Source organism: Dictyostelium purpureum (assembly GCF_000190715.1).
Source record: "Dictyostelium purpureum unplaced genomic scaffold DICPUscaffold_269, whole genome shotgun sequence".
Taxonomy (NCBI): Eukaryota; Evosea; class Eumycetozoa; order Dictyosteliales; family Dictyosteliaceae; genus Dictyostelium; species Dictyostelium purpureum.
The window spans coordinates 21,743-45,751 of NW_003519605.1; the positions used below are offsets into that span (position 1 = coordinate 21,743).

The following is a 24,009-nucleotide window of genomic DNA, read 5'->3' on the forward strand; positions in this document are numbered from 1 at the left end:
GGGAGCTATATTTGCTACAAAACATATTGATTACAGCTTTTTGGATGTCATAACATACAAGTTTTCAGAATCTTACATAAACAGATGTTACAATACCCAAAATTATATATATATATATTATAAATATACAGAATTATATATATATATTAATTATATTTCTTTCCTAAATTAACCTTTTAAATTCCAAAAGTTTTATTATGAATTTTTAATAAATAAATTTCCTTTTTAAAAGTTAAAAAATTTATTTCGGTAATTATAATAAAATTTACCCAAAAAAAAAAAAAAAATATTTTAAAAATAAAAAAAAAATATTTTAAAATTTTTTTTTTTTTTTAGATCATTATCTAAATAGTTTTATTTTATCTTTGCTGCCTTATAATTTTTTTTTTATTAATAAAATCTGTAATATAAAGATAAAATTGTAAAATAATAGATTCAAAATTGTGGTTATATTATACGCATAGAAAAATATAGAAAAATATAGAAAAATATGGAAAAGTTAAAAGGTAAATAAAATTATATTATTTTATTTTTTAAATTAAGTTATCAGTAAACTATTGTTATAAATATTTATAATAATTGTTTATTATTCAATTTTTTAAATTATAATTACAAGTATACTCATTTTATTTATTTTAACAATAACAATATTTTAAAATGAAGAACGAGCAAAGTAGCAACAACTCTGTTGCAATTGTTGGAGTAGGTTTTAGATTACCTGGTAACTCAAATGATACAGCATCATTATGGGACAATTTAATAAATAAGTTTGATGGGATTGTTGATTCAACAGAAAGATGGAGTGACAATTTTACAACAAATGGCGATATTAAAAGTAATCAGGCCGGTTTAATTTCAATGGAAGAAATTAAGAATTTTGATCCACTAATGTTTTCAATTTCTCCATCCGATGCACCAAGCATTGACCCACAACAAAGGTTGTTGTTGAAATGTATGTAATCGAGTTTTTTTTTTTTTTTTTCAAGATTAATTTATTAATTCAATTTATAATAGGTACATGGGAAGCATTGGAGGATGCAAATTGTGACCCAATCAAATTAAGAGGCTCAAATACTAGTGTTTACGTTGGTATATCAACATTCGACTACTTATCTATTATGAGAAACCCTGAAGAAACTTTACCAAATGTTTTTGGTTCATCTTTTCACTCGGCTTCAAATAGAATTTCCTATTGCTTTGATCTTAGGGGCCCATCTCTTTCGATCGACACTGCATGCTCATCATCACTCAATGCAATCGATTTGGGTTTCAAATCAATAGTGGATGGATATTGTACTTACTCTGTAGTTGGAGGGGCAAGTCTGTTATTTGATGCTATATTTTGTAAAGCATTCTCACACTTAAATATGCTTGGTGAAGGTGGTAAAAGTAGAACATTTAGCGCAGATGCTGACGGTTATGCAAGAGGTGAAGGTGTTGGCGTTGTTATATTAAAGAATTTAGAACAAGCTATAAAAGACGGAGATAAAATCTATTGTTTAATTGATGGCATCAATTCTAATTCTGATGGTAATTATGATAAAAATAGTTTTTATGCTCCATCCAAAACAGGTCAATCCAACAACATCAAAACAATGTTTAATAAATGTAATGTTAAACCTCAAGAAATCTCGTTTGTAGAATGCCACGGTACAGGTACACCCACAGGAGATCCAATCGAAGTAGAAGGTATTTCAATGGCCTTCTCTAAATATCATTCAAAAGAAAATCCATTACTAATTGGTTCTATTAAATCAAATATTGGTCATTTAGAAGGTAAATTTAATAATTATTTTAAAATATTTTTTTTAAACATGTTCTAATATTAATTTTTTATTAATTTCAGCTTGTTCTGGTATTGCATCAATAGTTAAGTGCTGCTTGATGCTCAAACATCGTCAATTTGTTCCAAATATTAATTTTAATGAACCAAACCCCAATATAAAGTTTGATGAGTGGAATGTTAAAGTTATTACAGAGAATACACCATTTCCAAATGATAAACCAGTTTCTTTAATGATTAATAACTTTGGCATTACTGGATCAAATGTATGCATTGTATTATCTGAATATAAAAATCAAAAACCAACAGCTAATGAAAAACCTCAATCAGATAAATTTTATTTAGTACCATTTTCATCAAATAGCAAACAATCATTAAACAACTATTTTTCAAAAATAATAAGTGATTATATTTACTATTCAGATAATGTCAGTTTGAATGATTTTGTTCACTACCAATCAGATTCCAAGTCAGTAAAATTATACCAAAGAGCAGTCTTATTAGCAAATAAATGGCAAGATATCAAAAACAATGATAATATAATTAAAACAAAGAATAATATAACTTCAAATTTAAAAATATCAAATGAATCAAATAAAGATACAAATATATGCTTTGTTTTTAGTGGTCAAGGTACTCAATGGAACCATATGGGTGAACAGTTATATAAAAATGATTCTTATTTTAAACAAACAATTGATCTTATAGATGAAAAGCTTTCAAATTATTTTGGTTATTCAATACTAGAAAGACTAAAATCCATACAAGATGGTGATATTTCAATTAACGAGCCAATTATTGCACAACCATCCATTTGTATGATTCAAATTGCCTTATTTGAATCTTTAACAAAACAATGGGGTGTTTCTCCAAATTTTATTATTGGCCATAGTTTAGGTGAATTAACTGCACAATATTGCTCTGGGTCTATCGATTTAGATACCCTATGCTACATACTGTACCATAGATCAAAAGCGCAACAAAAAACAGTAGGTTCTGGTAGAATGCTCTCAATTAATATCAGTGCTGACCAATATATAAAAGAATATTCAAATCAATACCCATCAATAGAAATATCATGTTATAATTCACCCAACTCTATAGTTATTGGCGGTGATGAAGATTCTTTAAAAAAAATTCAAAAAACATTAAATGTTTTTAACGCATTTTTAAGTACGCCATCATCATTCCATACATCATCTCAAGATTTAATTAAACAAGACCTATTGAGCTTAGAGTTTAATTCAAATAAACCCTCTATTCCGGTACTATCAACTGTTGATAAAGATTTCTTTAATGGTGAAACCATTACATTTACTCCAGAGTATTGTTATAGAAATGTTAGAGAGTCAGTTTACTTTACAGAAACAGTAGAAAAACTCTATCAACACATTGAATCTACTCAACTAGGAAATAATTTAATTTTTATTGAAATATCACCACATTCAGCCTTGACTTTTCATTTAAAACAAATAGAACCAAATGAAGATACCAAATATTTTAATAAAATTACAATTTTAAATACACTAAACAAAAACAAAACAGATATCAATCAAATGTTTAATTTATTATCAACATTATATTGTAATCATAATATCGAAGTCAATTTTAAAAATCAATTAAATAACTTCAACACATCATATAAATTGAAAGATTTAAATTTACCCAAATACCAGTGGGATGACAAAGAGTTTTGGTGTGAAGATATTGATAGTTTAGACTATAGATCAAATGGTCCACCTGTCGAATTGCTTGGTAACAAAAATATAAAAACACCACTAATGTCATATAAAACAGTGATCAATGTAGAGAAGAAACAATTTCAATACTTGAAAGGCCATCAAGTTAAAGGAAAGTACTATTTGCCAGGATGTTCATATATTGAAAATATAATATCAAGTTTCCCAAACCAAGATTTGATTATAAACTATTTGGAATTTAAAAAACCTGTAATATTAATGGAAGGTGTTAGAAAACAACTACAAACAAATATTTCACAAATTTCAAAAAAAGATTATAGAGCACAATTTCATTATTATGAAACAAATTTAAACAAATGGATAGAATCATCTAGCGGCAATGTTCAACTATTCAATTTTAACAACCCAAAAGAAAAGAAGATGAATATCGAATACTTAAAATCAATTTGCAATCTAACAACTTTAAGTAAAAAAGATTTTTATACACATGTCAAATCTAAAACTGGCTTATCATACTCTGGCTATTTTCAATCAATTAAAGAATGTAGATTAGGGAATAATGTAGTTTTAAACACTGTTCCATATACAATAATTGGTGACAACATCAATACAATTATAAACTGTGCATTATTGGATAGTTGTATGCATGGTGCCATGGTTTTTATTCAGGACCAATGTAATCTTGTATTTGAAAGTGTTAAAAATATCAAGTTTTATTCAAGCAATTTATCAAAGAACTATGCCAAAGACTTACTTGTATTTATTGAAAATAAAGGTAGAAAGGGTGATTCTTTTGGATTTAAAACAACTATCATGCTGGAAGATGGTACTATTGTAATGGAAATTGAATTGGGAAATATGAAATCAATGACACCCGTTATAGACTCTTTAAAAATCGAATACCCAACCACAAATGATTTCCAAACATCATATTTACAATTAAAAGACAGCGAAGTCGAAATTATATTTAAAGATATAAATAATAATCAAGATGTAAATAACATAGAACTTGATACCTTATCACAAGAAAAAATGGCAATTAAATTTGAACCACAAGAATTAAGCAAATATTCAAATTATCAACAATCAATTGTAGATTCTATAAAAGAATCGTTAAAACCGCTAATAAAGAAAAGAAATGTAATTAGAATAATTGAATTTGGTGGTAATACAGGTTCACTTTCATTCAGTATTTTAAATGGTATAACTCAGCTATTAGAAGATGAATTTAATGGTGGTTTTAATGAAATCGAAATCGAATATACATGGAGTGATGAATCTACAATTTATGTTGAACAAGTTAAAGAAAGACTCTCATTTTTCAAAAAAGGAAATGTTATATTAAAAAAATTAAATTTAAATCAAAATTTATGTCCATCACAAGAACTTAAACCCAACTATTATGATATTGCTCTTATTTCAAACTCAATCTTTACTGTTAAAAACTTTCAATTTAGCATAATAGAAATTAACAAAATATTAAAGAATAATGGAAGCTTAATGATATTAGATTTAATATTCAACTTACCTTTTTACAACACATTTTATAGTATATTTGACGAATGGTGGCAATTAAAAAAAAGAAACAATTTAACAAATGATGAATGGCAAAATATATTAAATAATAATAATTTCAATAATGTAAAGATAATAAATAATAATGATAACCCACATATAGTATATTCACAAAAGAATGAATGTTTAGGCACAGATGAAAAGGAGCCAAAAAATATAATTCTATATTCAGATAATCAATCTTTAAATTCAGAATTTATTAAAAATAGCCCAAATAATTACTTCTCTATCAAAACAATTGAAGAATTTAATCAAATTAAAAAAAAAATTGATCAAAATACAGCTATATACTTCTTGAAACCAATTAATGATATGGGTTTAAATAATTTTAAACAAGTAACATTAGAGTATATTAAAATTGCACAATTTATTATAGAAAACAAATTAAATACCAAACTCGTACTGGCTTCATCAAATTGTTATTCAAAAGAATCATCAAATTACTTGGCTGCATCTATAATTGGGGTTTTTAAAAATCTAATAGATCAATTTCAACAACTGTTATTCTTTTCTTTGGATTTTGATAATGAATCCCTAAAGAATGAAAAAAATGTAGTTTCTGTGATAAAAAAATTAACCGATACAGATTATAGTATCGAAAGAGAATTTATTATTAGAAACAATAAAGTTTATATAGAGAAACTCAAAGATGAAACAAATATTTATCAAAAGTATCAATCAGAATCAATAGAAAATCAAATAGTTTCAAATGACCATTTATTTGCAAAATTAAATGAAAATTTAGAATTTGAATTACAATCAAAAAAGCAATTAGAAGATGACCAAGTTGAAATTGAAACAAAAGCAATTGGTATCAATTATAAGGATTATTTAGTGTATACTGGCCATATATCATCTGATGCTGAAGATAACTCGGCTCAATTTGGTATAGAATATTCTGGTATTGTTAAAGATATTGGTTCAAATGTTACCGAATTTAATGTTGGTGATAGGGTTTATGGAATGGGACATGCCACATCATCAAGTATCAATATTGTAAATAAAAACCACTTGTGCCATATGCCAAGCAATACTACTTTTACCGAAGCTGCATCAATACCTACAGTTTATTTAACATCATACCATTGTCTATTCAAGGTGGGTAATCTAGATATTGAAGAGCAAGAGTCAATTTTAATTCATTCAGCTTCTGGTGGAGTTGGTTTATCAATGATAGAAATTCTAAAATGGAAAGAGTTTAAAGGAAATCTATTTGTAACAGTTGGTTCAAATGAAAAAGAGGATTATTTAATCAATAGATATGGCTCATTTATTACAGGTATTTTTTCATCAAGAAACAAGGACTATGTAGTTCAAATAAAAGAAAAACTAAAACAATTAGGCTCAAATAAATCAGGTGTAGATATAATTATTAATACTTTACCAAGTGAATTTTTAGAATCAAATTTCCAATGTTTAAATCCATGTGGTAGAATCGTTGACCTTTCAATTACACATTTAAATCCTAATGAATACATGACCAATAACAACTTTAGATTCAATTTATCGTACGCAAACATTGAACTATTAGTACTTGATTTTTCATATCTATGCAAAATATTAAAAATTATAAGCACTGAAATTTCAAGCGGTAAACTAATCCCCATTCCAATTTCCGAATACTCAGTATTAAATGTTAAAAGTGCTATCGAATATATTAATCAAAGAAAGCATATAGGTAAAATTGTAGTCAATTATGAAGACTTTAATATTAAAAACTATTTAATTGCAAAACAAGAACAAAAACAAGAAGAAATTGAAAAAGTACCCATTATCAAATCAAACTATGCAATCAGTAAAGAACTGGGTGAAACTGTTTTAGTAACAGGTCAAACTGGTATAATATTAGAGATCATCAAATGGATAACAAAATATTCAAAATCAGTTAAAAACATTATTATATTATCAAAATCATCACTAAAATGGGAACTACAACTATTAATCAATCTAAACAAACACAAAATAAATTATTATTTCAAGAGTGTAGATGTAGAAAACTATGACCAAATTGAAGACAGTGTTTCGCAAGTAATGAATGAAAATGGACATATCAAAACAATTCACTCAATATTCCACTTTGCATTCGCATTTTTAACAGTTGACCCATTAGAACTAAACATTAGACATTTAGATATTTCGCATGGTGCAAAAACTATTGGTGCAATCAATTTACATAATCTATCAATAAAACACAAATGGGAAATCAAAAACTTTATTATGGCATCATCAATAGCAACTTTATTGGGCAACCACAACCAAAGTACCTATATTAGTGCTAACAGTGTTTTAGAATCTCTAGCCAATCATAGAAAATCACTTGGATTACCAGCATTAACGGTAAATTGGGGACACATCGGTTCGACAGGTATTGTTTCAAGAAATGATTCAGTTGGCGAATTTTTAGAAGGTATTGGGTTAGAACCATTAGAATCCAATATGATTTTCGGTGCATTGGATCTTTTCATTCAAAATAAAGCAACTCTTCAAAATGACTATAATAAAACCATAATAAGCAAAGTAAATTTAGATATTTTGGCATCAAGTAACCTTTATAATCACAAAATTGACTATAAAGTAAATATTTTCTTTAAAGATAAAAAAGCAAAAGAAAACGAAGATAACCGAGGATTTGAAGCTATCCAAAGAAAGGTTTTATCAAAAATATCAGAACTTTTAAATATAAATGAAAACAATGTAAACACTAAACTTAAAATTTCAGAATTTGGTGCAGACTCTTTAGTACAAGTACAAGTTAAAAACTGGGTAGATAAAGAATTTAAAAAGAATCTATTCAGTATTTTAGAATTACAAAATCATACAATTGAATCAATAATTAAAAAACTGAGTACTTAATTTTAAATAAAAAAACATTTAAATATTTTATAAACCAAGCTTTTTTTTTTAAATTTTATATTTATTTGTTTATTTATTTTGTTTATTTATTTAAAATCAAATGTTAATAGATGTACTATTAATAAGGTTGCTGAAGATAATGCAACAAAAGTTACATTATAAAAATACTTTATATTATAAGTTTTATAATATAAACATTCGCTTAATATGAAAGGATAGTTTATTAGTAATGTTGAAAAACAGGCCAATACTGAATAAAAATTCTCTGTTGAAAATGCAGCTATTAGTGTTATTATGGCATTTGTTAATGTATATACACCAATACATCTGCAGACGAACGGAGTTGCTATTATAAATTTAACATTATATTAGTATTTGTAATGCAAATAAAAATATATTTTTGGATTATTAAAATTAAACACAAACCATATTTTTTATCACTAAAACCATTATATATTTTTTTGTTGAATGTTAAAAACAAAGCAGCATATATAACTCTATATAAACCTAATAAAAATAACCAAACTTTTAATACTATTAAAAACATCTTTAGTTTCTCTCTTTCTTTTTTTTTTCTTTATATTATTATTTAATAAATTAAAAACATTTAACAGTTTATATTTAAAACTTTTTTTTTATATTTATTATAAAATTTAATAAAAAAAAAAAAAAAAATTTAAAAAAGGTGTGGTTTATTTTAAAAAGATAAATAGTAGATCCAATAATATCTTGTAGTTTAATTAATTTATAAATAATTATTAGAAAAATAAATCATTTTGTGAATTTATATATATGGGTGTGTTTAATAAAAAAAATAATATTTTTAAAAAAATTTTGAATTGTTTTTTTTTTAAAATATTTTTTTTTTATTTTTTTCATTTTTCATTCCATTTTTATTTTCAATTAATATAATTAATAAAAAACAAAAAAAAAGGAATAGTGGAAATGGCTTCGATTTATTTAAATTTATATAATACAACACAAACAGTTGGTTGGTACTATACTGTATTTAATATGTTATGGAGGGCTTGGAGATTAGGTTTTTGGGAATCAATCGACACCACATTTACAGCAGTAGGACCAATGGTATGCACTTTACAAATATTAGCATTTTTAGAAATTTTCAATGTATTATTAGGAATAACCAAATCAAGTGTAGGACCAACTTTAGCACAAGTATTAGGTAGAAATCATGTTCTCTTAGTCGCATTAATTTTTGTACCAGAAGTTTACACTCATTGGGGTGTAGCTTTGATGTTCTTTATTTGGGGTTTATCGGAATTAATTCGTTATCCATTATATTTATATACCATCAATAACTCAACTCCTCCACAATTCTTACAATTTTTAAGATATAATGCATTTATAATTTTATACCCAATTGGCTTTGCTGCTGAAAGTAATTATTATTATAAATAATAAATAATAGTAATTAAAATTTGTATATTAACAGCTTCCTTTTTTTTTTTAAATTTTAGATGTCCTTTGGTATAATATGTTGCCATATATTAAAGAAAGAGAAATTCATTCAGTTCGTTTACCAAATTCAATTAACTTTGGATTTGATTATTATTATTTTGTAATTTTTTGGATTTGCACAACTTTATTAGTTTTCCCATTCCAATACATGTTTATGTTTAAATTAAGATCCTTAAAAAATAAGAAAAAAACAAATTAAATAAACTAAATAAAATAAAATAAAATATTTTTTAATTCCTTTTCTATTTTTTTAAAATATTATTTTTAGTTTAAACTTTTATTTTTATAAAAATAAAAGTGTATAAACGAAATAAAATTTATGGGAGAGAACTGTTGTAAAAGCAAACCATAAATACTGCTAATTGATCAGTTTTAAAATCTTTTTTAGAAATAAGGGGTGGGGGAAAAATATATAAAAAAAAAGAAAAATTAATCTAAAAATTAATTGAAAAAAAAAAAAAAACGAAAAAATTTTTTCTTTTCTTTTATTTTTTTTATTTTTTAAATTAAAATGAATAATATTAAAAATTTAAAACTATTAATAAATGTATCACCAAACTTTGAAGTATTACTAGAAAATGAAATTAAATCAATATTAAAATCAAATAAATTACAGGTACCATCTATAAAAAGATACAGTGGATCAATTGAATTTACAATACCCAAAATAGATACACAATCACAACCACAACCAAAACTATCAAAATATAATAAATATAATAAATATAATAAAAAAAACGAAACCAATAATAACAATAACAGCAATAACAATGGAGATAATAGCGAAGAAGAGTTATTGAAACTATCAAAATACATATGGGCCATCAGCAATTGCAGTAGATTATCAGAATCGATAAGAATCAGAGTAGGTGATTCTTTTATTTCTAAAAATTTTAATCAGTTAAAAAAAGGCATGGAAGAAATCGGAACGGAAGAATATATAAAGTTTTTTACAAGTTCAAATAAACCACCTCAAGTTTCAGTTAGCTGCTCATCATCAAAACTTTATCATAGCGAAGCTGTAAAAGAAAGATTTTTAAACTTTTTTAAAGAAACCATAACAAAGGAAATCCAATCAGAAAGCAATAGCAACAAATTAAAGCCAATTAAAAAGATATTAAAGAATTTACACTATAAAAAAAGAAAGCAGCAACAGGAAAATAACAATAATGAAGAACCATATAATATAGATGAAGAAATTGAAAAGTTTCAAAATAAACTTGATCAATTGGTTAAAGAGGAGAATGAAAAGGAACAAACCAAAGTGTATATTAGAGTTGAAGATGATAAAACCCAAATATCTGTAGATGCAGCAATACCAAGCAATGGTGAATTGTTATACAAGAGATCAAACGATAAGCATGTAGGTGAAGCACCCATTAGAGAAACAATAGCAAGTGCAGTTTTGATGAAAACTGAATTCAATGGTAATACTACATCGCTATGGGACCCATTCTGTGGCAGCGGTACACTCATCCAAGAATCGTTAAGTTTATTAAAATACAAACCATCAATGTCAACAAAGTTAGTTAGAAAATTTCATTTCGAAGATTTTATGTGGCATTTAAAGGAGGAGTATGACCAATATCTAAAACTTATTAATAGAGATTTATCAAAACTAAATGAAGGTGTTTTCTTTATTGGTTCAGATATCAGCCAAAGAGCCATAGATGCATCGTTCCACAACTTAAAGAATGAAGGTTATCAAAATGTTAACTCAAACCAACAAGACACTGAAAATCGTTTAAAACTATTTAAAGGTGATTTCGAACAAATATTTAAATCAACGATTGAGCCATTAATAAACAATAGCAACAATAATAAACAAATTACAATAATAACAAACTTACCATACGGCCAAAGAATTTTAAATAGTCAAACTATAGAACTAATAGATGAAAATCAAGATCCCCAATTAGAACAAGAAATATTTAATACACTAAATCAAAAAAACTATTCATATTTAAATGACCACATAACAGATGACTTAAAACTACTATTTAAAAGATTTGGAATGTTTTTAAACCAACATATAAACGAACCCAACAGTATAATCAAAGATGTATATGTAATTAATGGAAATTTATATTTTAAGAATTTAACAACAAATAATAACCAATACAATTTCAAATGGGAGGAATTATTAAAATTTAAAAATGGTGGATTAAATGTAGAATTATTAAAACTAAAATTAAATAAATAAAAACATTCATAAAATTTTATTTAAAAAAAAAAAAAATAAAAACCATTACATATTTTTATTATATTTATTAATAGATATATATATTTTATTCGTTTTCTTCATCTGTTGCTTCGCTTTTTAAAGAATCGATAAATTGGGTATCATAAAACTTTTGATTTTCCCAAATTAATAAAACTTTAAAAACTTTTTCTTGATTTTCTGGTGGTTCATTACTTGCAACTGTACCGACAATGAATGGTAAATACTCTTTAATGTTACGGGCAAATTCATCAGAAACCCAATCATCTGGGGTTGGACGTTTAGAAGAGCTATTGTGAAGACAGTCATTTAATACATGGAGAATATTTAACTTTTGTGGGAATGGTAAATTTTGATTATCTTGAAAATATACAACAACTAATGATATAACCTCTAATGCATTTGCGCTGTGAGCCATGATCCAATTTTTACAATTTGTAATAGATTGTCTACTTGTTGTTAATGATGATAAAATCTCTTTAAACTCTGCGACCTCGCTATCTGTTAAATAAGTTTGTGGATAATTTGATTGTTGTTGGTTATTATTATTAGTACTATTATTATTATTATTTGTTGGTGAATTTTGATTTGGTGTGTCGCTAGTTGTGGTGGTTGATGAATGAGTATCTGGATTTTTGATGGTCCATAATTTCCATTTATAATAATCGTTAGTTGGGCTTCGTGGTTTTAAAAATGAGAATAATGGATTATTAGTTTGCTTATCTGCTGTAAAGGTTTCTAAACGTGGTCCAACTCTATGAACATATTCTGCGAATTTATCAATAATTTGTTGCTCTGATGGATTTTGTGGTGGTGGTGCTGGTAAAGGAATTTGGTTTTCTCTTGGTGGACGTGGTGGTCTCATACCTGGTCTACCTGGTGGTAATTGTGATGGTTGTTGTGATTGGTCATCGCCTTGTGTTGGTGGTCCTCCAAATCTAGATTTATAACTTTCATCCTCTTTTCTAAAATTAATCTTTAATGGCATACCACAAACCATAGTGCCAGTTAAATTATTTCTTGCTGCTATTGCTGATTCAACTGTAAAAAAATTAACAAATGCACAACCTCTACCTACTAAAATACGAATATTATCAACATTTCCAAATTGATCAAACAATTGTTTTAATGTTTCTGATGTTACACTTGGTCCAATATTTCCGAGCCATAAATTTTTAGTTGGTACTTCTTCTTGTAAATGATGTGGTGGTTTATTAAAGTGTGGTTGTTGTTGTTGTTGTTGGAAAGCTGCTGGTGCATTTTCTACCTATAAAATATAAATAAAATATTAATATATAAACAATAATGGGAATGTAATTTATAAACTAGTTGATTAAACTTACTTTACCAAAGCCCAATTTTAATGGGTAACCTCTAATAGGTGTACCATTTAAATTATATTGTGCTGCAATTGCGGCATTTACATCACCAAATGTAATAAAAGCACATTGTTTTGCTGGTATAATTTTAATTGCTTGAATATATCCAAATTGTGAGAACAATCCACGAATTTCATCTTCACTTGAATCTGGATGAACGTTTCCTGCCCAAACAATTTTAGTTGGCTCTGTTGGTTTACCGCTACCTTGTAAATGTGGTGGTAAACTATTATTATATGGTGGTGGTGGCTGAGTATGTGATTGATAAGAAGATTGTTGCTGGTGTGGTGGATAACTACTATTGCCACTATTGTTACTGCTATTGTTATAATAATCATTATATCCATCTTGACCTGGTTGTTGTTGGTTATTATAATAATCATTATATCCTCCATTATAACCTTGATCACTATATTGGTTTTGTTCGTCTTGACCTACACCTGCTGATGATCCATCTTCATTGACTCTCTAAATTTAAAAATAATATTCACAGGTTAGTAAATGAATCGATTTCATTTTTTTTATTTCCCAATATCCTTATCATATTTTATATGCATACCTGTCTTTTTAAGAATTGCTCCATAAAACTACCATCATTGGAAAAAGCATTCATATTTAAATATTTACTTATTTTAAATTAAAATAAATAATTTATATAATTTTAAATAAAAAAAAAAAAAAATTTTAAAATAAAAATTTTAAAAAAAAAAAAATAAAAAAAAATAAAAAAAATAAATTTAAAAAAAAAAAAAAAAAAAAACTATTTAGTTTTAAATCTATTTATAAGTTATTGGTTTTTTGTAAACAATATAACAACAAGATAACAAACAAATATCTATAGAATTTGGGGAATAATATTATTTTGCTAATAATACATTAATTTATTTATTTAAATAAATATTAAAAATAAAAATTATAAAAAAAAATAAAAAAATAATTTTCGTAATTTTTTAATTTTTTTTTTTTTTAAATTTTTTCAATTTTTTTTAAAAATTTTTTTTTTTTTTTTTTTGAACACAATCAAAAACTATAAAAAAAAAAATCATCATTTGTGTGTAATTTTTTTTTTAGTTTAGTGATAGTTAAATTGTATATAATTAATTAAACCAACTAATCGAACATCATATATATACAAAATGCAAAAAGAAACTTCAATTTTCTTACCATCACAAGTCACCGTCAAGGTTCACCCAGTTGTCATTTTCAATATTTTAGATCATTTCATTAGAAGAAACGCTGGTCAAGATCGTGTTATTGGTACTTTATTAGGTTTTAACAATGATGGTGTTATTGAAATTAGAAACTGTTTCCCAGTTCCACATTCAGAAACTGAACAAGTAAAATATCAAACATATTAATAAATATATAAAAGATAATAAATAAGAATAAATAATTGTAGCTATGATAATAATAAAAATAATGATAACGATATGATAGAAATTGCGAAATAATGATAATGAAAACGATAACCATATAATAATAAAAATAATGATAATAATAATTTCAGGTTTTCATAGCAAATACAGCATAGATTCGATATTTATATCAATATAGATTAGGATAGGATTAAATATAGAAAATAAAAAATTGGATTATAGCCAACCTATCAAAATAAACAATTTAATAATAATAGAAAAATAATAAAATAATATATAATAATTTATTTACATATTATAAAAATATTAATATTTAATTTTTTTTTTTTAAAATTATTTTATAGATTGCTGTTGAAATGGAATATCAAAGAAAAATGTTAGATTTACATTTAAAGAGCTCACCAAGAGAACCAATTATTGGATGGTATGCCACTGGTAATGATATTAATGAAAACAGTGTTCATATTAATAATTTTTATCGTGATGAAATGGGTAATACATCACCAATTCATTTAACAGTCGATACTGGTCTCACCAACGATACCATGGGTATTCACGCATATATGGCCCACAACCTCAGTTTAACACCAGATTCATCATTAGGTTCATACTTTTCACAACTCCCATTAGAAATTTTAACTTTTGAAGCTGAAAATGCAGGTCTCGAATCAATTGCTCAAACTAAATATGATCAACAATCAACTAGTTTACTCTCTGAATTAGAATCTCTCCAATCTTCATTAAAAAAACTCGATGAAATGTTAGATTCAATCTGTTCATATATCGAAGCCGTCGAAAAAGGTGAAATTCAAGGTGATCCACATCTCGGTCGTTTCTTAGCTAAAACCATTCAAGCTTTACCAAAAGCAAATGCTCAAGTTATGGACAAAGTTATCAATAATAGCGTTAAAGATTTATTAATGATCGTTTACCTTTCTTCTTTAACACGTTCTCAATTAGCCGTTGCTGAAAAAGTTCGTCAAAGTTTAAATTAAATATATATCAATAATTAATTATTTAAAAAAAAACCTCAAAAAAAAAAAAACAAACCCTTAAAAAAAGAAAATCTATTAAAAATTATTTAATTAATAATAATAATTAAATAATAATTAATATTATATATCTAAAAAAAAACTATAAAAAAAAAATTTTAAAAATAAAAAAAAAATTAAAAAAAAAAACTATAAAATAAAATTTATCTTTATTTCTTTTTTTTTTCACATTTCTCTTTTTTTTTTTTTTTTTTTTTTTTAAAAAAAAATAATTAAATAAACAATGTTTGAAATATTTGTTTTAAAATTTTTTTTATTTATTTTTTACAAGAAATAATTTATAATTCATAAAGCATTATCTTTTTTTTTTTTTTTTTATATTTTTTTTTCTTTAATTATTAATATTATAAAGATTGATTTATAATAATAAATAAATAATATAAATTATTATTTTTATAGTTTATATTATTTATTTATCTAAAACAACAACTGCATTGTCATTAAATCCTTTTGTAACTTCGTTATCGTTATTACTAATGCTGTTATTGTTATTATTATCGAATTTGTTCATATCAATTACAGCCGAATCATTTCTAATTTGTGAATCTGTTAAATCGTTTTGTTGTTCATCGTATTGGCCTTTGTGAGTTTTCATAAAATTTCTACCAGTGATTTTGGTCAAAGCTTTTCTAAAGATTGTGCCCCAATTTTCATTTAGTAATTGGTAGAGGAAGATGGCTGAAAAGGTGGCAACACCAATACCATCGATTTTTAATGTACCCCATTCGACTACAACATTGATCATACCAACACCCAATACAATTGAAATACCAGCAGTTAACAAGTTTCTTGGCTTTGAAAAGTCTACATTTGCTTCAATAAATAATTTACAGCCAGTCATAGCAGTAATACCAAATAAAATAATAGAAAGGCCACCAAATACACCTTGAGGAATAGTTTGAACCACTAAATTATAAATAAAAAGGTTAATATAAAAGGCGTGGTGTCCACAAAATTCAATTAAAATGATATTTACCAGCACCAAATATTGGTAAGAAACCTAAAATGATAGCAATAACAGCGGCAACAAGGAAAGAAACTGTTGAGAAGATTTTGGTAATACTCATTACACCAATGTTTTCGGCATAGGTTGTGGTACCAATACTTCCACATGCACCAGCAATAATTGTTGCTATGGAATCACCAAGAAAAGTTCTACCTAAAAGTTTATCCATATTTCTATTGCTCATTGTTGCTACAGCTTTTAAATGACCTATATTTTCAGCAGCTAAAATAATAGCGGCTGGTGCAATTAATGAGACGTAGGTACCATCGAATTTTGGTGTGGCGGTTGCAGGTGCACCAATCCATTTTGAATCCTTTACAATAGTGAAGTCAATACCTGGACCTACACCTCCTAGACCAAAGAATAAATAAACAAGATAACCTGTTACACCACCTACAAGAATTGGTAATCTTTTCAATGGACCTGGACCATAACATGTGCAAAGTACTACAACAAAAACAGTTACCAAAGCCATCCATGCATCAAAACCTGAAGTATTTGCTTGATTTACGGCATTATTTGCTAAATGAAGACCAATCGAGATAATTACCGATCCCGTTACAACTGGAGGAGTTAAAAATTCGAGCCATGCATGACCTGCAATTAATACAATAAGTGAAATACCCAAATAAATAAAACCGCAAATTACAATACCGCCTGAAGCCAATGGAATGTTTGGATTGGGTCCACTACCTGGGACATAACCTGTGGCAGCATTTACTACACCGACAAATGCAAATGATGAACCTAAATAAGATGGAACTTTACCACCGGTGCAGATATAGAATATAATTGTACCTACACCACTAAATAAAAGGGCAGTATTGGTTGGGTAGCCCTAATAGTAATAATAATTTTGTATTTTAGGTATTGAACTAGAAATAATGTTTACTCTATATAGTTATATAGTATATATAGAGAAATAGTTACCATCAACAATGGACATACTACAGTAGCACCAAACATTGCCAAAACATGTTGGAATGATAATAAAATAGTTGGAAGCCATGGTAATCTTTCATCTACATTAATTGGTAGAGTATCAATAGACTTTAAAGTGTATCTTGGGAAATAATTAAGTATTATAGTAAGTAATGATTTCGCTGTCGTTATAACCTCGTCTTTATTGGTAGGAATTACTTTTAACAATACCATTTCTTTAAATAAAAAAAGAAAAAAAATTAATTTAATATTTATTTATTTATTTTAAATTATATTTAAAAATATAAAAAAAATAAATAAAATTATAATTTTATTTATTTGAATATTAATTATTATTATTATTATTATTATTACTATTTGTTTATTTATATGGTAAAAAGAATTACTATTCTATAAATAAAAATAAAAGTGTGTAATGAAATTTAAAAATAAATATTTTATAAATCTTTTATTATTTTGTTTTTTAGAGTGTATGTGTTATTAAAAGTGGGTGGGTAAATGTGTGAATGTGTGGTTTCCTTTTTTTTTTTTTTTTTTTTTTTTTTTTTTTTTTTTTTTTTTTTATATTCTTATATTTAATAATTACCCAAAAATAAATTATAAATATTTATTTCAAAAATAATATTTTATTTGTAAAAATAAAAAAAAGATAAGTGATTTTCAGTTTTGCCTTGATAAAACTATTTTGGTCTTAAATAAAAAAAAAAAAAATTAAAAAAAAAAAAATATGAATTGGGGTTTGAAAATTTTTTAAACCCATCCCGAATCCTTTTAAACGTTTGCATCATGTAAAAAGATTATTTTATAATCTGCCAAACAAATGCCCTTCTTGTTTTAAAAATAATTTTCTAAAATTATTATTGCATTACATGAAAATAAAAAACCAGATATTATTTTTTTTTATTTTTGAAAGAGGAGCACGGAAAAAAAAAAAAAAAATATAAAATTAAAACAAAATTTTTAATTTTAATTTTTCAAGTTTAAATTCCGAAATTGATTTTAAATACTGGTGTGTTTTATATATAAAAAAAAAAAAAAACTTAATAATATATGTTAATTTACAAATGATTTTTGGTTTGCTTGAAAATATAGAATAACTATAGCTTGAAAAATAATAATAATTAAAAATTTTACCCAAGCTATTTAACTGTTTTTATTATAACAAAAAAAGATTATGATTCGATTATTTTATTTTTAATTTTTTTTCTTCTTTGTCTAGGTTATGGTCAAAATTGAATAAACTCTTGAAGTTGCTGGAACTAAAAATGATGATGTCGAGAAGTCAGTTAGACAAATGGTATTTACTTGAATTTTACCAAAGTTTGTATATGTAGCAATAGTTATATAACCGTTTTGAAGATATGCAAAAAAGATGGGTGTTTTGCTTCCTGGGGTACCAACGTTTATAAAACTGAAAAGATCGGTGCCTGTTGGAATACCATTGACAATATCAATTCTTTTCATTACAGTTTGGTTAGTGCTACTAGAGGAGGTTATTAGGTATTTAATAGAATTGTACATAATTGGGAAAGCCTTATCATTATTACTTAAAACGGATGAGTCACAATATTTTGATGTAATGTTAACCCATTCTGAGGTTTTGACATCTAAAACATCATAACGAACACACAAGCTACTGCTGATATAAGATAAATATAATGAGTTTGAATAATAGTCAAAGCCTGATGAATAAAATGTGTTTATATAATTTTGCTCAACATTGGCCCTTGTTTCATTACTAATGAAATAAATTGATTGGTTAATAAATCAATAGTTAGTTTTTAAATGTTTTTATAGGAGTGCACTATAAAAAAAATACTTACTATGAACCTTTTTCGAAATCTAAGGTTAAAAACTCAAGCCATCCCATATTACCTTTGCCAACTAAAGTGATATAATTTGCTTGGTTTGATGGTGAACTTGAAATGGATGGTTGGTAATAGTAGTCATTTCCATGATAGGTATATGCAACATTTGAAAGGGTTTTTATAGCTTGGGTATCAATATCATAATGGTTTAAGCAATAACCTTTATTTGTATTGTATGAAACGTAAACTACACTATACATATCTGCTGATACTACACAAACTGGTGTGTCACCATTTTCAATAGAAAAATCTTGCAACAAATTACCGCTACTTGTGATATAATATTGAATGTGTAATGCTGTTTGGTTTATTTTGGATGTGGTTACATAAATCGATGGTGGTAGTGAAAATACACCCAAAAAAAAATGTTGAAAATAATATTAAAGAAATAATTATTATTTTTATCATTGTTTATTTGTTTGATTTTTTAAAAAATAAAAAAATTTTGGAAAAAAAAATATCTTTTATGTAAAAAAAAAAAAACCTATTTTTTTGAGTTGTTATTTTAATTTTTATTTAATATTTTTTTGAAATTATACAATATCATATAAATGACGGTTTTTATTTGGATTAATACTGGTTATATTACCAATATTATATATATATTTTAAATACGATTCATTTGGCTGGATGGTTTTTTATATGTTTGGTCTAAAGTTTTTCTAATAAATGATGTAAAAATGGCCAATCCCAACTATATTAAAAAAAAAAGAAAAAAATTAATAAAAGATATTTAATAAAAAAAAAAAAGAAAAAAAATATCTTACACAATAAAGGGCTTTAATGGCATCAACAACAACATCTGGAACAAAACCAAAGTTTGAAGTTTTAAAATCTTCATCTTTTCTATGTTTATAATAAAGAATTAAAACTACTGCAAGTGAGATTGAATATAAAATACCTAATGCTACCATTGCCCACATAAACTATAAAAAATAAAGTTAAATTTTGTTAATATTGCTTTTTTATTATTTTTTTATATAAAATTCTAATATTTACAATCCATAACCATGGCTTCTTTCTTTTATGAATACCTCTAACACCAATAATCATTAATGGCATATTGGCAAGACCAAGAATAATATCGAATGGATTTTGACACCTATAATAATATTGTTAAACATATAATTAATAATTTGCTATTATGATATAATCTTTATATGTGTAAAATCTATATTACCATCCCATAACACCTAAAGTCTATATTAATTAAAAATTTAAATGATTTGATTAGTATTATGAATATATTTAATATTGGTTTTTATTGTTTTCATTATTACTATTATTACTATTGCTATTATATTATTTAATACATACACCTAAAAATGCACAAGCAACAATAAAAAAGTATTGAGGCTTGGTAAGTGCAATATATTCCTCATTCATCATTACCATTTTTTGTTGTATATATTATAAAATTTATTAAATTTTTATATGATGTATCTTATTTATTTATATTTTTAAACTCTACAAAATTCTTGATTTCTTTTTTATTTTTTAATATTAATGTAAAAAAATAAATAAAAAAAAAAAAAAAAAAAAAAGAAAAAAATTAAAAAAATAAAATTAAAAAAAAATAAAAATAAAAAAAAAAAAATTATTTTTTTTAATTTTTATTATTTGAAAATTAAAATCAGTTATACATATAAAGGATAATACTCTAACCATGAACTATTATTATGAAATAAATTAATTCAAATAATTGATTCAAAATTCAAAAAAAAAATATATTTTTGATGGTAATTAAAATATAAAATAAAATAATAATAAAAAAACAAAACAATGAAAAATAGTTGGATAGGATATAAATTAAATTTAAATACCACAACAGTATATTTTTGAAATTTCCTCAATGGATTATTATTAATTTTTTTTTTTCACTTTATATTTGTATTTTAAAAATTTCTTAAATGGGTTTTTATTGTTGAATTTTATACAGTATTATAATATATAAATTATTAAAACAAAACCCATAATATAAGTTAACAAAAGGTGTGGATATAATGTTAATGGAAATAAATATTAGTTATACTTACCTGATCTTATTTCAAAACATGATCATTTAAACAGGTGTTTTGAAAGACATAGGTTATCAGACCATCGCACCAAGGGTTTGGCTTATGTGTGTCGTAAAGACATGGATCTAATTTGTGAATTTTGTGGTTTACAGCGTTCGCGCTTAAACCACTACCCCAAAAATTAAAGAAAAAAAAATAAATAAATAAAAAAAATTATGAAAAGGGGTATTTTTTTTTAATTTTTTTATTTTTTATTTTTTAATAACATCAATAAAAAAAAAAAATAATAATTATATAAATAATAATAATAATAATAATAATAATAATAATAATAATAATAATAATAATAATAATGAAACTTGTCAAACACAACAACAAATATTATTTAATTTGCACTCAAGGATATCTGTCCTCGATATATGATCAACTTACAGATCCAACAGATGAATATGATACAAAAAAAAGAATGTATAAACAATGTGGGATTACAGTAGCAGTACCTGATGAAAACCATACTTTCGTGAAAGCAATTAAGGGTCGTATTCTTTTCACAGAAAGTAGAAAAGAATTTGAAAAGAATTTGCCAGAATTATTCATCATAGATGAGGAATCACGTTTTCAATATTTTAGACGTTGTTATGAAATAATCTGCAGAGAAAAGGTTAAACAATATAAAACAAGAAAATTTCTCGTCACTCACCATGAAATTAATTTTCATACTTTGGTTGAAATGAAAATATTCATTGGTTCTTCAGTGGATATTAGAAAGTATCTCAAAAAACAGGATCAATACAAACAGGAGATTGTTAATCAAATAAGAGATTCATTGGGTATAGAAAAACCAGAAATAATAAAGAAACGAAAGGGGATTTTTAAAATTGAAAAGAATTGGTCAAAAAAAAAAGAAAAAAGTGATAATAAAGAAAAAGAAAAAGAAGAAGAAGAGGAAGAAGAAGAAGAAGAAAAAGAGGAAGAGGAAGAGGAAGAAGAAGAAGAAGTAGTAGAGATTAATGATAATGAAAATTATGATAATAAAAAAGAAGACAATAATAATGGTAATAATAATAATAATAATAATGATAATAATAATAATAATAATAATAAAGGAGAAGAAATTGTCCATGAACATTCAACAATAAAGAAATCAATTATTACAGAGAATGGTTCGACAACAACAACAACCACAACCACAACAACGACAGTAACAAAAACAGTAACAACAGTAACAACAGTAACAATAACAGCACCAACACTAACACCAACACTAACACTAACACTAACACCAATGCCAATGCTAACTTCATCATCAACACCAACACATCAAATAGTCGTAAAATCAGAACCAATTTCACAAGACCCACCGCTATCTAGTCTACAGTCCTAAATATTTAGACCCCTGATTATTTTTTTTAACAAATAAAACATTAGATTTTTATAATTATAAAAATAATATAAATTATGAATTTATAAAATTAGTTTAATTGTTTAAAATTATAACCAAAGTATTTATTATTTGTTAAAAAAAAAAAATTTATGAGTGAATTTTGAAAATAAATTATTATTTTTAAAATTAAAAAAGAATGGAGAGAGGATTAATCGAAAATTTTTAATTGAATTAAGCTCTCTTTTCTAATAAAACATTGAAACGATCTACTGGTTTTGTTGTGATACCATATTTCTCTATTTCATTGATTTTTTTGCCATCTACAGATTTGAATCTATATCTTAATAAAACATTTGCGATACATAAGAAAATTTCATCTTGAGCAAAAGTCATACCTAGAAAATGAATAAATGAATGAATGGGTGTTAATAAATATAATTTAAAAGTTTTAAATAGATAATAAATTTAAATACATACCAACACAATTTCTTTGACCGATAGACCATGGAATGAAAGCTTGGTTATTTGGTTCATTAATAAATCTGGTTGGATCAAATACATGTGGATTTGGGAAGTACTTTTCGTTGAATGAAAGAGCATGGTAGTTAATAAGGACTTGAGAATCTTTTGGAATGAAATATTTATCATCGATAACAATATCATTGGTAGTTGTTCTTGGTAAACCAAATGAAGTAACTGGTCTGTATCTCATGGTTTCCTTGATAACTGCAGAAAGATATGGTAATGATGCTTTGTCACTTAATAAAACCCTATAATTTCTGTTTCTGAGGCTTGAATTTCATTTTCCCATATTAAATAACCGGCATCAATGTAACATGATGCTTCTGCGGATGATGAACTTTTAATTGCTTGTTCGCACGCGTATATATACCCCCGCCCACACGTTCTTGTTTTTTTTTTCGACGAAACTTTTCGAAGCAGAATGTCTGCTATTTGAGTCCAGAATGATGCCGCTTTAGCAGATTCTATTAAAACTCCTCTACTTGTAATCTAGAAACACCAGCGACCCTGTTTTTTTGGGGTAGATTGAAATATCTTGAAAAAATGGACAATTTTTGTGGGTACTTAAAATATTTGTGGAACTTTGTCTTTCACCACTTCGCTCAAAAGGGATTGCTTTGTGTGCTTTAGCAACTACAGGCCTAAATCTAACTTTTTGTCGAGGGGATTTTGATAATTACTAAAAATAAGAAAAATAAATAAGTTTTAAAAAACCCAAATTTTAAAAAATTTTGAATAACGTTTGCTTTGGACCTAAAATTTTCTTCTGAAAACTCGTTGAAATTTCTTTAAATATAACAAATAATTACGTATCTACCGGCCCTCGAACCCAGAACTGATATGCTTAACAC

The 24,009-nt window shown here is 25.4% G+C and overlaps 10 protein-coding genes across 10 annotated transcripts; 5 read left to right on the forward strand and 5 right to left on the reverse strand.

Annotated features, from left to right (window-relative positions):
- Window positions 1-657: 657 nt before the first annotated feature.
- DICPUDRAFT_38743 (uncharacterized protein) lies at window positions 658-7,911 on the forward strand (the record flags this gene model as incomplete). The annotated part of the gene is made up of 3 exons (XM_003291254.1): window positions 658-952; window positions 1,015-1,776; window positions 1,847-7,911. The coding sequence occupies 3 exons, from the start codon at window positions 658-660 to the stop codon at window positions 7,909-7,911; spliced, it is 7,122 nt and encodes a 2,373-aa protein (XP_003291302.1).
- Window positions 7,912-8,925: 1,014 nt separating this feature from the next.
- DICPUDRAFT_89327 (uncharacterized protein) lies at window positions 8,926-9,589 on the forward strand (the record flags this gene model as incomplete). The annotated part of the gene is made up of 2 exons (XM_003291255.1): window positions 8,926-9,310; window positions 9,390-9,589. The coding sequence occupies 2 exons, from the start codon at window positions 8,926-8,928 to the stop codon at window positions 9,587-9,589; spliced, it is 585 nt and encodes a 194-aa protein (XP_003291303.1).
- A 330-nt stretch (window positions 9,590-9,919) lies between these two features.
- On the forward strand, window positions 9,920-11,578 carry DICPUDRAFT_16972 (uncharacterized protein; the record flags this gene model as incomplete). Its single annotated transcript, XM_003291256.1, has 2 exons — window positions 9,920-10,028; window positions 10,167-11,578. Coding segments are annotated over 2 exons (1,521 nt in total), but the record flags the coding sequence as incomplete, so codon positions are not given.
- Window positions 11,579-11,678: 100 nt separating this feature from the next.
- On the reverse strand, window positions 11,679-13,609 carry DICPUDRAFT_38760 (uncharacterized protein; the record flags this gene model as incomplete). Its single annotated transcript, XM_003291262.1, has 3 exons — window positions 11,679-12,878; window positions 12,955-13,458; window positions 13,550-13,609. Coding segments are annotated over 3 exons (1,764 nt in total), but the record flags the coding sequence as incomplete, so codon positions are not given.
- Window positions 13,610-14,126: 517 nt separating this feature from the next.
- DICPUDRAFT_38766 (uncharacterized protein) lies at window positions 14,127-15,361 on the forward strand (the record flags this gene model as incomplete). The annotated part of the gene is made up of 2 exons (XM_003291257.1): window positions 14,127-14,327; window positions 14,711-15,361. The coding sequence occupies 2 exons, from the start codon at window positions 14,127-14,129 to the stop codon at window positions 15,359-15,361; spliced, it is 852 nt and encodes a 283-aa protein (XP_003291305.1).
- A 466-nt stretch (window positions 15,362-15,827) lies between these two features.
- On the reverse strand, window positions 15,828-17,579 carry DICPUDRAFT_155904 (uncharacterized protein; the record flags this gene model as incomplete). Its single annotated transcript, XM_003291263.1, has 3 exons — window positions 15,828-16,324; window positions 16,395-17,262; window positions 17,373-17,579. The coding sequence occupies 3 exons, from the start codon at window positions 17,577-17,579 to the stop codon at window positions 15,828-15,830; spliced, it is 1,572 nt and encodes a 523-aa protein (XP_003291311.1).
- A 1,002-nt stretch (window positions 17,580-18,581) lies between these two features.
- Window positions 18,582-19,434, reverse strand: DICPUDRAFT_81988 (uncharacterized protein; the record flags this gene model as incomplete). The annotated part of the gene is made up of 2 exons (XM_003291264.1): window positions 18,582-19,104; window positions 19,190-19,434. The coding sequence occupies 2 exons, from the start codon at window positions 19,432-19,434 to the stop codon at window positions 18,582-18,584; spliced, it is 768 nt and encodes a 255-aa protein (XP_003291312.1).
- Window positions 19,435-19,841: 407 nt separating this feature from the next.
- Window positions 19,842-20,629, reverse strand: DICPUDRAFT_81989 (uncharacterized protein; the record flags this gene model as incomplete). The annotated part of the gene is made up of 5 exons (XM_003291265.1): window positions 19,842-19,928; window positions 20,002-20,160; window positions 20,234-20,336; window positions 20,415-20,434; window positions 20,552-20,629. 5 exons carry the CDS (start codon window positions 20,627-20,629, stop codon window positions 19,842-19,844), a joined length of 447 nt encoding a protein of 148 aa, XP_003291313.1.
- Window positions 20,630-21,607: 978 nt separating this feature from the next.
- Window positions 21,608-22,438, forward strand: DICPUDRAFT_92649 (uncharacterized protein; the record flags this gene model as incomplete). The annotated part of the gene is made up of 1 exon (XM_003291258.1): window positions 21,608-22,438. A coding segment is annotated over exon 1 (720 nt), but the record flags the coding sequence as incomplete, so codon positions are not given.
- Window positions 22,439-22,867: 429 nt separating this feature from the next.
- DICPUDRAFT_38775 (uncharacterized protein) lies at window positions 22,868-23,399 on the reverse strand (the record flags this gene model as incomplete). The annotated part of the gene is made up of 2 exons (XM_003291266.1): window positions 22,868-23,031; window positions 23,114-23,399. Coding segments are annotated over 2 exons (450 nt in total), but the record flags the coding sequence as incomplete, so codon positions are not given.
- Between the last annotated feature and the right edge of the window lie 610 nt (window positions 23,400-24,009).